Source organism: Anopheles merus, chromosome 2R (genome assembly GCF_017562075.2).
Source record: "Anopheles merus strain MAF chromosome 2R, AmerM5.1, whole genome shotgun sequence".
NCBI lineage: Eukaryota > Metazoa > Arthropoda > Insecta > Diptera > Culicidae > Anopheles > Anopheles merus.
In genome coordinates, this window is record NC_054082.1 from 26,822,694 (window position 1) to 26,836,908 (window position 14,215).

General features: G+C 49.9%; 2 protein-coding genes across 4 annotated transcripts in view; both read right to left on the reverse strand.

Annotated features, from left to right (window-relative positions):
• Positions 1-27: 27 nt before the first annotated feature.
• On the reverse strand, positions 28-3,272 carry LOC121587812. Its single transcript, XM_041904984.1, has 6 exons — positions 2,980-3,272; positions 2,783-2,885; positions 2,420-2,718; positions 1,216-2,320; positions 754-1,129; positions 28-667 (listed from the first exon to the last, which is right to left on the reverse strand). Exons 1-6 carry the CDS (start codon positions 3,120-3,122, stop codon positions 525-527), a joined length of 2,169 nt encoding a protein of 722 aa, XP_041760918.1. The 5' UTR covers positions 3,123-3,272; the 3' UTR covers positions 28-524.
• Positions 3,273-4,298: 1,026 nt separating this feature from the next.
• LOC121588688 (M-phase inducer phosphatase-like) overlaps positions 4,299-14,215 on the reverse strand; it is a 116,868-nt gene continuing 106,951 nt past the window's right edge. For 2 of the 3 annotated variants that reach the window (XM_041906922.1, XM_041906923.1), the window contains exons 4-5: positions 6,696-8,261; positions 4,299-6,584 (exon numbers count right to left, since the gene is read on the reverse strand). In XM_041906922.1, the coding sequence (XP_041762856.1) occupies positions 6,269-6,584; positions 6,696-8,261 (1,882 nt within the window). In that variant the 3' untranslated portion in view covers positions 4,299-6,268. Of the gene's footprint in view, positions 6,585-6,695; positions 8,262-11,370; positions 12,277-14,215 lie in introns of those variants that run through there. The other variant, XM_041906925.1, reaches the window with a different exon arrangement.

The window sequence follows — 14,215 nt, forward strand, 5'->3', positions numbered from 1 at the left end:
AAGCGAACGCACCACTACCGCCCGAAGTTCATTAACGAATGGTTTGTTTATTGATAAATGGTTGTATTTGAAGCATTTTTAACCTAGATGGTTTAGAAAACCGCCCCGAAAAGGCAAACCGGCTGTGTCAATAGAATAGCAGCTCGGAGGCAACGGTGCGCGTCGTCACGTTTTGGAAGCATTTTTGCTTGCGTCAGTAGTACTGCTATCCAGTGCTGAATATGTATTCCTTACAGCTTTGGCTGTATTTTTTAACGTGCTCGCGGAAGGCTTGCCTAAATGGCATCTTTAGCGTAAGCGATTGTAATAAAATCAACTTGTTTTACACCTGTGTGATGCTTCACACTTACGTACTACAATTACAACATTGCAAAGAGCACGGAGTCATGGTAGGGGATAAAACAAAGGCGAGTTAACCAGCGTAACTTACTCCCATCGCAACGATACAACAACAAGCTTATTTAATAGATGAAAGAGGAGTTTCGCGTAAATCGAACGTAAAGAAGAAGGTGCCGCATAATGAATTATCCTCTAATCGAAAGAATCTTAATGTGTGTTGTTTCATTTTCTTCCTCGGTGTGCTGGTATACGGTGGCCTTTAGCGTCTTACCGCGCAGCGCAACATTATTGTCTTCCGTTGCATTCGTCACTCCCAACATTTCGGGATCTAAAAAACAAAAAAGAGCATGTTTGGTAGGGATTTCGATAAGTTTGAGCGGCACTAGCCCTCTACAGCACCGCCACACCACTTACTATCAACGATACATTCGCAGGCAAACATTTTGCGCGTCAGTCCGGCAGGATAGCGGCGACATTCGGGCTGCTCGCTCAGCGTACGTATAATGCCGAGATCGAGCAGATAGTACTGCTTCTCCTCGTCCTGGCTGCTGGCCAACAGTGCACGGCACCAGATGCCTTCGAACTGTAACAGGAAGACTAGATTTTCCTCCTCCGGCTGGTAAGGGTTCGGGTCGGCCGCTCCGCGCTGTTCGCATTCGTTCAGCATGTTGGCGAACTCCAGACTGTCCGATTTCAGTATAACCGTCAGCTGGTTCAAACCGTCCAGCTCCGAGGCTTCCACTATCATCAGCTCCACATCCGGCCCCATTTGCATGTCGTGTTCAATGATCTGTGGTGAAATTGGGGGACAAATAATAAGTGAATTGTTGAACAATTTTTACACTATGAAGCAGAGACTAAAAATAGAGCACTTACATCATCAGCCGTAACTGGAAGGTAGGAGGCCGGATCGGGAATTGCCGCCTTCGGTACAGCCTCCTGCTTCACTGCCGCATTCTTTGCCTTTTCGTCCATTTTTTCCTTCTTGCCCACCTCCCGTACCTTCTCGCTCAGCTGGTACAGTTCCCGGACGTGGCGCATATCGATCGTTTTGCCGCCGGCTCGATCCTCCACCTTGGTAAGCTCGAAATCATCCAGCTCTTGCAGCTGGCAAAGAAACTGGTATACCATCGGCGTGTACGGTGTCGGTACGCCTTCAATCTTTACCGCGTGCGTGTAGCACGTGCCGTACTGTATGTCCTTATCCGGAATGTCTTTCAGCTGCTTCCACTCGACCGTGAGCGAGTTGCCAAAGTCGGGGAAAAACACGCTCACCTGCGACCCGTCCACCGACTTGACAGCGGCCCGATAGTAATCCCCATCGAACGGTGCAAACACAACGTCCTCTACCTTTGGTGCCGCCTGCACCATCTCCTTAACGCCTCGCGCACATTCAATGGAACGTTTAACCAGCTCGATGTATCGGTTCGGCTGACCATTCGCTTCCGGTCCGGTACGGTACACGTACAGCTCGCCGCCGGCACTGACGTAGGAAATCTTTACATTCTCACCCTCGAGCGGGAATGTGGCGTATTGGATGGTACGTTTCGGAGCCGTCTTTTGCTGCACCCGCTTCGCCAGCTTGGAGCCTTCTTTGGCCGGTTTGGCTTCGTTCGCTTTAGCCGGTGCGCTCGGTGCACCACTTACCAAACCGTTAGATGGGTCGGCCTGGTCCTGGTGACGTTTCATGGCCATACTTTTGAGCACGTTGGTGGGTACGTTACAGGGTGGCGATTCCTTCGAGGAAGCAGTCGGGACGGGTTTCGGCTGCTGGGCCTGTTGTTTCGATGTACCGGGCTGTTGTTTGGAGCTACCTGCCACTGGGCCATTCGAGTGCGGCGGCGCGTGATGTTGTACATTTTCTTTATTTTCGTACCAGTTGTTGTTGCCCGCCCCGGGGAACATTCCGTTGAAGGGTAAGGGCATGCTCATTTGTGGTACGTTGGCCGCCACAAACGGATTCGTTGCTCGCACCAAGCGTCTGCAAAAATGGTAATGTCTTTTATCAGTACAACACACAGATGTCTGTTTAAACGACGATAAGAGTTTAACCGGGAAAAGGGCCAATAGGTTCACTTACGGTACACATTGCATGATATGGGCCGGCCAATCGGCTCTTTGGCATTGGTCGCCGCAGTAGAATATGCCACAAACAAAGCACTGGAACGAAGCGCCACTGTTCCGGCACGCGGCACAAACGTTGAACATTCCCTGCGGGCCCATCGGCATCTGCATCTGCATTGGCATCTGCATTGGCATCTGCATCTGCATCGGCTGTGGCATGTGGTTCGGTGCAGCAGAATTATGCTTGGCCGGGGATCTAGTTTGGACAGTGCTTCCCACGAGCGACGGTGCGGCAGAGGCATTATATTCCGGTTGCTGCGATAACAGAAAACAAAGGTAAGAATGTTTGTGGAATGTTTATCAAACCCGTATTACAAACCTTGCTTTCCTGCTTTTTCGGTTTTATATTCCACTCGTCCATCGATTCGACGCGCAACACATTCTCATTTTGCGCTAAGCTGGCCCGTGCCTTCGCCGCCTCCCTGCAAATACGAGTGCGAGGTTAGGTTTAGCTGTTAAGTTGTGCGACGCACCTTCAGCCGGCTGTTGCCGGGTGCCGTCACTGGGTCCACTTACTTGGCGGTTTTGTACTTGATAAACACTTCCGTCGGCTTTTTCGCATCGATATACAATTGAAACAGAAAGCCCAAGCGTTTGGCTTCCGACCGCACGTCCCACTTGGGATCACGAATCACCGCTTTGAAGAAACTATCCGCCATTATCCGGCTGCTCAAGGTTAAACGGAGCTGTTAAACAATAAAACACACAGCTCTGCGGTATTGGCACGGCGTTGCTACTCCGCAGCTTCCAGCATCCGAATGCCGTACTCACACCCGGTCGGAACGTTAACCACCAACACACACGAATAATCCGCCGCAGTGTCAAATGTGACAGCATCGGATGGTTTGCACAGCGTGACAAACACAAGTAGGTACATCGGTTCAAGCAGCTTACGATGTAATATCTACGACGATCTACGATTCTTTCTATAATCGATACAATATTGTACAATACAATATACAATATGTAGTGTTTTACATACCTTATCGTATTCATAGAAACGCAGATACATAAGTGTTGTCGAAAGAATGTTATCAGATGCCATGGAGTGATGTACAAACAGCGGAGTTGTAGTTCCGATCCAAGCTTCGTTTGTGTCGTATAATTTCAAATTGACCGTTAATAACAATAAAGTCTTGGTATTTGTAAATTTGGAAATGTAGCTCTACAGTGTAAATTCCTTGCGGTATTACAGATAATAGTTCGTAAGGCTTTCCCTTCTTTCGTGTTGGGTGGTAAATACTGAATGACTTTTTTCCGCAGTACTCAAGCTAAGATATTGAACTGCTCGTACTGTATTATTGTCCAAACTATTAGAATGACTTACTCTAGCAAGTATCGTATTGGATTACTGTTGGGTTTATTGAATCCAAATTCACTTTTTAATGCAATTTTCGGTGACTCTTCCTAAAATGCCGGAAGTATTCATTTCCATCATCTGTTTGTGTTCAAGATGCCTCACCTAACTCAGAGTGGAATTATAGAAGGACGTACGCTATGCTTTGCAGTTGATCCGATTGGGGGAAAAACACGAACATATACAACTTTTAAACTTTGTTTTGACTTTGCGAAAGATATTGACATCATCAAGACGATAACAGATTGTCTCAAGTTAAATACACCAGCGCGGATGTCCAGTAACGTCCTGTTCCGGTGTTTTGGGATTCGTCATGGTAGTGTAAAAAAAGATAAAAAACAGGACACATTTTTTTATATTTCAACTCCACTGCAGCAACGGTGCAGCATTATAAATATTTTATTAAGTGATCATTATATTAGTCAATCCACTGGCATTCTAATTAATTTTGCTCCTCTGTTCAATCATTTTTTTTTTCAGTCGTAGCTCGTATGATACACACTCACACAAACGCGTGCGCAGGATATACGCACCTGCAGCTATTTACATAGTGAAATCTTGCGCGAAGCACACGATCACGTGCAACGCAACAGTCAGTCTATCTCGTGCTAAACACTAGGCAAGAAAACGGGGGAGATATTTATGGAAGTCGACGATGCTTCCCCGACTTCCGACTTTGTTCCCGATTCCGAAAAGTTTGTTCAGTTCGTTTGCTCTCTCTATTTTATGCAATTGGTTTTCTGTATTTTTAGAGGGTTCTTCTTCTTCTTTTTAGCTAGTTATAATTTTTCCGTACTCTTATCTTACACGCTAATAAGGGTATTTTGCTATCGTTGATTCTTGCACATTTTACTGCCACATCGCATTCCTCCGTAGCGCGCCTCTATATATATAGTAAGTTGTTTACATCATTACTACAATTTGGTTACAACAAAAACGCTATCTAACTTTCTAAAAATTTGCACTCTTCTTGTTTAACTGTGTGTTTTTGCTTGATTTGTTTTTTTTTTTCTTCTTTTCAACAATCATGCGGCGATGCTTGTGAGATGTATAATCTGTCGGAGGGGAATCTACTCTGCGTTACTGTGTATTCCATGGGGTTAGGTTTAATAATCCTTGTGGTATTTTCGCTCCCTTGTTATAGCATAGCCTAACATAACGGGAAGTCCCACATCAAGCACCGCTGTCTTGGACAGGCATTTCACTTGTTTGCGGAAATAGGCCTACCCTCACACTTTCCGCACAGTTTGGAGCTGTGTATCGGTGCCATATAGTAGTAGTTATCACTTACAATCGCACCCGGGAGGCTGGTTTTTATATTTATTTACCTAATTTGCACTTGTCATTTTAGTACCGTGCTCCTTCGTGACCGTCCTGCCCTAACCGTGCACGCACCAAAACGAACGATAACTCTAAAATCTATTGCAATGCTATAGAACTGGTGTGGTTGTTTCGGTAAGAAATGAGAGTAAAGAGCCTAGTTTTAAGTGCTCCATTTCCACGAAGCTGCTAACAATTCTCGACAGTTTTCCGTCCCTACTACACATGGTTTGGAAAACATTACTTATCGTTTAGTCTCCACTGGGACGCAATTTGTCGTCAACGGTTCGCCCCAAGTCCCCACTTTCGTTACACCACGACGCTTCTTCGACTTCGATTGAAGTTTTATGAGATTTTTTGGGACACCCATCGCACAAGGCGATGCGGTTCTTTTTTTTTTGTTATGAAAAGAATACTTCAAAAGATAAGTCATTCTAAATCACAGATATTAAAAAGAAAAACTCAGGAATAACAACGCAACTAAAAAATAAAAGAAAAAAACGTAAACTATGAAAAATTAAAAAAGAAAAATGTTCACATCAAAAAGCAATAATGCGACAAACAAAAAAAAAACTATACGGTAAGCTATTTCAGAGCAGGGGAGATGTGCTTTTTTGTGCTTGTCAGTTATGAGTATGCTAACAGCAGAACGACCAGTTCTCGGTTTGTGTATTGCTATTGCCGTATGGTGCTGCGCGTTTGAATTCAACAAGTTAATTGTAGCTAATTGACGAAAAATTGTTACGTTTCTTCCTATTCTTCTTCTTCTTCTTCTTTTTTTTGTTTATTTTGAATTTGTTCAAAAATGTCATTCGTTTAAAGAGACTTTTCCAAATATGCACAAAACTGTCTTGCAACGGTAATTGTCGTCGGCTCTGCTTTCGTTAGCAAAGAAAAACAAAACATTAAACTAAGGTAAACGTAAGTATAAAAATATAATAACAACAAAAAAAAACATTCCATAACGTATATACAAGAGACGTGAGCGTGGATAAAAGGGGAAGGGGCGACAGGGTCATGGAGGAAGATCGGGACACCAAAGATACGGGAGAAAACACGTTCAACACAGTTCGGTAGCAACCAGCTTTCAGCGCACACACCATTAAGCGGCGTGCCAGGGGGGCGCTATTAAAGCATCAATCGAGACCGCGACTTAGTCAGCCGGCTCGGTCCACCGGCGAGCGAACTGGAGGAGGCGGTGGCGCTGGCCTTGACCGTACCAGTGCCGTCCCCATTCCAGCTGCGCGACTTGGCCCGGAAGTGCCGGTACGCTTCGCCGAAGTCCGGATCCAGCATCGGTCGGTACGCGATCGGATCGCAGAGTTCGGCATGCGCCTTGAAGAACTCCTTGTAGCCGCCGTGCAGCAGGTACATCTCCGGATAGTGCAGCGCCGGATAACTGTCGGCATTCAGGATGCGATCGTGATTGCGCAGGAAGCGTGATCTGTGCAGAGGAGGAAAGAAACGAGAGGAAAACACACAAAGTTAGTACCTATGTTCACCGGGATACAGAGCAGAGCTCATGCTAGTAGTAAGCGATGCATGCAATACTTACAATTTTGGACCACGCTCGGACGAGAACTCGCAATGGAACACGATGATGTGACGGCGCATCGTCCCGTCCTGGCCGTCGGTGACCTTCGGCGGAGCCGTCTTGGACTGGATCAGCTCCTCGACAATCTGCTCCTGGGTGTACAGGTTCTTCGCGCCACGGATGTGGCCCCCCTCGTACTCGTACGGGTACCGGCAGTCGATGATCTTGAAGCTCGCAATCTTGTCGTTGTAGTCGCCGCGTACCAGCCGCGCCATCGTGTCGCCCGAGATCGACTTCAGATCCCGGTGCTGGCCCTCCATCAGCGGCAGCACGTACGATTTGCTAAAGTCGCCGATCAGATCCGGCTCGGACGAGGACCGCGACAGGGCGCTCATGATCTGCGCATCGTTCATCGAGATCGATTTCTGGTACACCGGCTTCTTCGGCACCGCCGCCAGCACGGTCGTGCGGGCCGGACTGTCCAGCGCGGTCACGGCCGGCGGTGCGAACGCAGCCGCATCCATCTGCATCTTGCTGCGCTTGCTCTGTACCGGGCTAATGCCCGGCGGTTCCGGCCGCTTGAAGCAGCGCGTCACCGCGGCTTCCGTGCGCGACGAGTACGGCGTGAGGTTGCAGTTTTCCTGATCCTCGATCGCGATCATGCGGCGCGAGTAGCGCTCCGGCGTCTTCATCTGCTGCTGCTGCTGCAGCACGGTGCCATTGTTGTTCTCGGTCAGGCTGAGACAGCGGCGCACGAACGGGCGCTTCTGATGCTCGGGCGTCGTCGCCGTGCGCGTCGTCGTCTTGATCGTGCCGCAGATCAGCGAGCTCAGTCCGCTCGGCTGCTGGGTACGCGATTGCTGCCCCGGCTGCCCCTTGCCCTCCATGTCGTCGTCTTCCATCGCTTCCATGTCGAACAGCTCCATATCGTCCATCGATTCCATCGAGCCGGACGACAGGCTGCTGTGCAGCAGCAGTCGGCCCCGCGAGCTCGCGGGCGAGCTAGCGCTGTTGTGCCGGGACAGGCTGGTGTTCTGCGCCGTCTGCGACTGGTTGAACTGGAACAGGGAGTGATGCGATTGCTTGGCCGCGGTCACCGAACCGCTGCTGCTGTTGTGCAGCGAGCTCATGAGCGCATCGTTCAGCACGCTCGCACCGTAGCCGGAGTCCATCGAGTTGGGATCGTGATCGTCCAGCGGGCGGCGCAGACGGTAGCCGAGCCCGCCCGGGCCGGTGGTCAGCTTGCCGGCGGCGGCCGCGACGACGATCGGGCCCGTCGTCCCGCTCACGATCGGTATCGCCATGTGCTTGCTGGGCGTGTTGCTCTCCGACGGCAGCAGCTCGCCATCCTCGGGACAGAGCGTGCACGGGCTGCACGGCCGGGGGCTTTGCTGCGGGCTGTGGCTCTGGTAGAACGAGAGCTCCTCGGTCGGCATGTTCTCCTTGCCGGGCGAGCCCAACATCTTGCACCCATCGTCGTAGATCATGCGCTGGGGCACACCGTGCTGCCGGAACTGGAGGCTGCGCTGGCGCTGCTCCGTCCGTCTGCTTGCTGGCGATCGTCCGGCAGAGTTGAGCGTGAAGCGGCTGTAGAGAGAAAGAGAGAGGAAACGTCAGTAAAACTGCATCGGAAAATTTGTTCTACATTACAGTGCGGCAGCCGGAACCACCGGTCAAAGGGGGGGAGGGTTTCACCCCTCGCGATCGCTAATTATATATCCCAGCAAGGTAGTAGAGGACCCTGCTAAGCCCAAGGATAACCAACACACACACCATGTGCATGTGCGCGCGTTTTTGCTGGCTCCGCCGGGTTCAGTACCCCAAAGCCATAACAACAAACTGTGGGTCGCCGCTGCTGCCGTGTAGTGTGTGTGTGTGTGCGTGTTGCAGTGGTGACAGACTAGGCAAGGATCGATCCCGCTACTTCCACTCACACATACGCTCACATGTGCGATGTGCGAACGGGTCCCAAGTACCACGAGGGTGCAATGGCAGCAAATAATAATAGCAAGAGCTACAAACAGCAGGCTCAGCCGTGAGAAGGTCACATCTGGCGCCGCTCAGAGCCAGCCACAGCCGTGCAAGCGCAACGCAAGGGACCCGCTCTCTGCCACTTCTCGCCAGCTTCGCCACACACACAAACGTACAGAAACACACGTTCGAAGCGCAAAGCGATGGGCCTACAGCAGAACCTTCGGCCAGAGAGCATCGTGCGCGTAGTGTGAACAGCGCTGATGATAACGTGTGCGTCGTCGCCGTCGTCGTAGCGCTGCGAGGGTAATGGCACCGAGAATTGGTGGCGCCTTCGGGGGAGGAAAGGAGGGAGGGAGAAAGGTTGGTGGTGGTGAAGGTGGCTAAGAAGGTAAAAGCCCTTTGCCAACCAGGGGGAAAAGACGCGGCCCGAAAATAGAAAAGTCAAACCCCTCCGAACTGGGGCAAACTTTACGATCCTCCGAAAGGGACCCCGCATTTGTGCATCGGTGTATGTGTACGCGCGTGGTTGTAAGCGCAGGGAAGAGTGTAGAGTCGGGGTTGTTAGCTGTGCCTTCTTGCTTTGCCTTGTTGTACTGTAAAAAATAAATGCTAGATCTTGAGACACCGAGATCACCAATACATACACACGGTCACAGACTCGCGATCGCACACACAGTTCCACGTGTGTCTGTGTGGAACTTTCGTTCCTTGACTTTTAGCTGCAGTTATGATGCACGATTGTTGTAGTCTTTTCTTCTTTCTTCTTCTTCTTCTGCTGTGTCCATCCATTCATTCTCTTGCACCGGGCCCCCGCCAATTCATGACCGGTGTGGACAACGTGCGCGGCAATGGCACCTGGTACCACACAACAAGGGAAACCCACCACCGTGTACTTTAGGGGTAGAGACAGGAGTGCGCAAAAAAATGAGATGATTGACCGAAGAAACACGCAGGACAAACACACAGAAAGAAAGAAAAAGTCAAGAGACGCACAGCAGACGACCGCACGTCTCGGGACACATGCCGCCCGCGTTAACGCGTACGAAGATCGTCAGGCTGGGCTCGCGAAAGAAACTGACCTATCTCAAGGAGGATCGCGCGCACGCGCTTCTTAAGAGACAAATATAGCGCCAAATGGACGGAACAGTTCGTCTGCTTGGCGGATGTGATGCTCAACCTACGGAGAAACGTAGTGGTAATGGCCTCAGCCGCAAGAGACCCATGGCCTAGAGAAACACCAAAGCAGAACACCACTTTCCGCATCTTGCGCGCTGTTCTTTTCGTTCGGCCGAAAAATAGCGGCTTGGTGTGGCTGGGCGCGAAGCAGCAGCAACAACAACAACAGGATTGCCAAATCTGGCCAAACCACAACAAACCCCCCCGACGTCTTTCCTATTCTCGCTCACTCCCTCTTTCTATTGCCAACTCCGCGGGCAGCACCGTGGCGGCGCGAAATATGCGCGCGCGAACGTGGGCACCAAAGAAGAACGAGCGCGTAAAGAACGAAAAGAACACCACACAACCGGTAAAACTCATCGTAAATATACACACACACACACATTTGCCATTCCGCACCACCCAATTCCACCCATCCGATCCCGCTGGTAAACACAGACTCTTCTACTGCGCACCAAACGCCGGGAAGGCCGGCCAAAGCTTTCACGTGAATGGCACAGCGAAACGCGAATGAAAGTGAGTTTTTCGCGATTTCACTATCCCCGGTGGTTCTTCTTGCCCGGTGCCAGTGCAGTGCGGCTGCCTTAAGCTGCCCAGTGACCTTAAGCCGCTTTTAGGCGCACGTGCTCGTGCTGGAGGATGCTCCGTTTGGAGTGCGTGGAAAATGATAGAGCGGGAAATTAGACACGGGAGCACGGTTTGAGAAGTCATCATACAGTGGCGTAGCGTTGTAGTCAGGGTTCTGCTGAGAAATTAATGCACAAACAACACTCAAGTGCGTCAGTGACCTCTCACCCGACTGGAAGGACCTGCTCCAGGGACTTAGAATGTTGCGTTCTGTTGGGCAATGTACTTGCCCGAGACCATCAACAACATCCATCATTACGCTACAAAACCATTGCGGCAGCAAACTGTACATTTCAGGTCGTTTCTCCCCAGTTCTTTTTTTTTCCTTCGTTGAGGAGTTCCTTCCTCAATTTCCCTCATGTTTGTGTGTGTGTACACATCACATCACAAGTCGTTTCCCTTGACTGCACACGATGACGACGGATGTGCTAAGGGGGGATGATAGTTGTTCCACGCTCGAATATCGTGCGAACTCCGATGGAAAAGTCGTAACCGGGGAGCGACGTCCTGGGTGTACAGGGCAAACCCATCCTTGGACGAATGGTCGTCTTCGCCACTTGATGAAGGGGAGAGAACCCGTGGGGGAGCAGGCTGCCATAATTTAGCGCCGGTTAAAAGTGTTCCGTTTCTATGCAAGGGATACACACCATTCTTTTCCATTGCTCGGCAAACCCCAATCTTGTGTGCTTGCAGGCCCGGGAATTCCATTAAGGAAGTCCGGTATCGGGGGGGGACGTCGTGTGTGGTGCGAATAGGACGACGGCGAAGAATCGCCCTCGAAAGAAGGCACCACTCCATAGTGTGGAGCGAGATGACGTGTTCTTGTAGAACATCCGTCTTCATTCAGGGAGATTTCTCGCATGTGTGCCCTCTTTCCCTAAGATGCATGTAGCAGGATGTATATGCTCCCCCCTCTTACCTTGTATGCTCGACAATCTCGAACACCACGTTGTCGTCGTAATACATGTTGAGGCGTGGAGTGAGCGGGTTTAGCTATTCCTGATAATGACTTTAGAGAGCAGCGTATGTCTTCCGACGCTGATGTGCTGCGAGACGGTAATGTTTCTTGTTTCCAGAGAGTGTGTGAACCAAAACTATGAACACACGCAAACACAAACACACATTCACTCACGAGCTGACTGATCAAGAAGACGAATGTGCACGAATTGCACGCGGAGTTAGGTATCAACAAGCACCAAAGTGAACTTCACTTGTTTCTTAATTTATTTTTCCCGAACGATCACTAGCTGCTGGTGCTAGGAGTCATTTTTTGTGGTTGGTATTTTTAACTTTCTTTCGACAATCCGTCCAATATCATCTCCAAAGGATCGGAGTTACACAACACACTAAACACACCAAAGAACACGCACGAAAAATAGGCACAAACACACACAAATGCGAACCAACAAAACACACAGAGAGCACACAACAGAGCAACTACACGCACAAGAGGAACTGTTTTCTTGCTTTAAAGCCGATGCTACCGATGCTGCATGGTTTGGCTGGGTAAGTCTTTCCGCTTCCGAAGAGATCAACCGAGGATCATTTGAAGGATCGAATAGTAGTCCTTCCACAACTTGCGGGAGAACGATATGATAGTGGCGAGATGTTATCGCATGATCTTAAGCTGTGACACCGGTGGAAGATCGTTTGATCATTGCACGTGATATACTGGAACACAGCTCAACTATCTAACTTGTGTCTTTACTTTTTTTTGTTCTTCTGTGCCCTAAGATTCTAACTTCTACTCTACTGTTTTCCGTTCTTCGAGCCGAGAAGAGCTTCTGTCCGCTTGGAGGCTCTGAACACGAATGACAGCCTGTTTCGGCGAGCCGGGATGAGGTCGCTGCCAAACCAGGCTCACACCAGTTTCTGCCTAGTCCTTTTTCCACTCTCCTTCACGGTGCGCTCTCGCTGCAGGCGCACACAGTTTCGCTCTCGCGCTCTCTTTCTATCTACCTCTTTTTTGTCAGTTTCTTCTCTGCCTCACACACGTTCTAGGGAGCATGTGCGCGCGTATGGGTCTCGTGCATGTGGTCGTACGTAAGAGTGTGCGCGCTGCTTGCCAAGAACCCATCTACAGAAGCAGAGCGAACGAAACAGCCGCAAGGGCGCATCCAACAGGGCGCGTTGAACAGAACGGAACGGTGCGCTGCGCTCAAAATGCCCTACACGCAGAGCGCGTACAAGAACACGAACCCGTGGGGTTTGTGCGAGAGTGAGTCACATGGCGCCCTTGCGGCAGAGTGAGCAAACCGGCACTTGCGTGTTTGCGGGTGTGCGAAACGGGCAAAAAAGGACCTCCGCTGTTGGGTAGCAGCACTGTGCTGTGTGCTGGAACGGGGCTCGAACTTGGGTTGTGTGTGTGTGTGCTTTTGCAAAGCTAATGGGAGCATACTACCCCGGCTATCAACCAGAGCACAGCATGCACTTCAGAGCACGGGGTGGTACTCTCAGGGGCGAAGCAAAATAGGATGCAATAACGCTGCATATCGATGTGTGCGAGCCCCGTGTAGTGTATAAACGACACACCACTATCTAAGAACGTCTCGAAGGCGCTAAATGCGAAAGAGTAAGATGCTGCTGCTTTTCCCTGCACGCAAGCGAAAAGGGCCCGCGCAGTGTGCGCTGGTATTGGAACGATGGGTATCGCTATATACCAGTATGTTTCTGGTAGAGCTGTATGTAAGAAGTCGACAGCATATCCACACGGTCCACTCGTTTGTCTTTTTTTTGTTTTTGGAAGTAGAGCGGAGTGGGACGACCAGCAAAAGCATAAAGAATGCTCAGACAAAACTTTCTAGAACTCTACGATCAGTCCATGCGAGATCTTTTCCAACTGGATTCTAGAAGAAGATCAGCCACAAAATTCACTTGTTCACTTGGTATGCTCCCAACAAATCACGTATTTTGGGATATAATCACAGCCATAGCTCTGTCCAACGACATCGCATCTAATCTCAGTATGATTGTTGTGACGTTCAAGTTGCATGATCGATAGGACCGAAATATGCCTAATCCACCGCTACACTATCGGAACTAACACATCAATAGACCGCCTTTAAATAGAAAAACACACTCCTAGCAAGGGTGTTTAGGGGGCTAGTGAAGAACCCGTCGGAATTAGGGACAATCAAAACAAATTTAGCTATGCCGCGGCCAGAGTGCACGCATTGATAAGTCTGACGGCTCCGTAGAGTCGCCGTTTCGCTCTCGCCCAACCATTTGCTACCAGCCCGTAATCGAAGAATAGTGGTGAACCGACCATGATGCCGAGAAGTAGAGAGCTGGAAACCTCTAAAGCATTGGACGAGCGGAAATTTTGATTAGAAGAGGAGCTGCTGCTGGTGCTGCTGCTGGTGCTGCTGTGAGGCTTCACAGCACTCTGTGGCGCGTAGAGCATTTGGCGGTGCAGTGCATGAACGGTGGAGTGCAAGGGGGTTACATGTTTCCCTTTTTGCTCTCGTGACGCTAATCAGACAACAAGAAAATGACGGTTGACCAACGGTTTCTCGATGGAGTCTGCAGATAGTCGGTACGGTCGTCGGTACGGTTCTGCTCTTCAAGTGCAAAAGCGTGATAAGTTGCTCGTTCCGCTGGATGGGGAAGTTCCAAGAGCGATTCTTTATCGCCTGGAAGCAATATACTGTATACAATTAGCCCGGGGGAAAGAGAAATTACTACAACTTAACACCATCAAGAACCTACGCAATTGACGTTTAGAGGAACGGTTTGCAGAGAGACTTTGACTTCTGAGGAGCTCT

Bases quoted from the DNA above. Each gene is read 5' to 3' on its own strand.
- LOC121587812 (XM_041904984.1), bottom strand. From the start codon at position 3,122: ATGGCGGATAGTTTCTTCAAAGCGGTGATTCGTGATCCCAAGTGGGAC. The intron at 2,719-2,782 runs GTTTGTAATACG...CTGTTATCGCAG, and splicing joins CGAAAAAGCAGGAAAGCAAG to CAACCGGAATATAATGCCTC. The intron at 1,130-1,215 runs GTAAGTGCTCTA...ATTTCACCACAG, and splicing joins TTCCAGTTACGGCTGATGAT to ATCATTGAACACGACATGCA.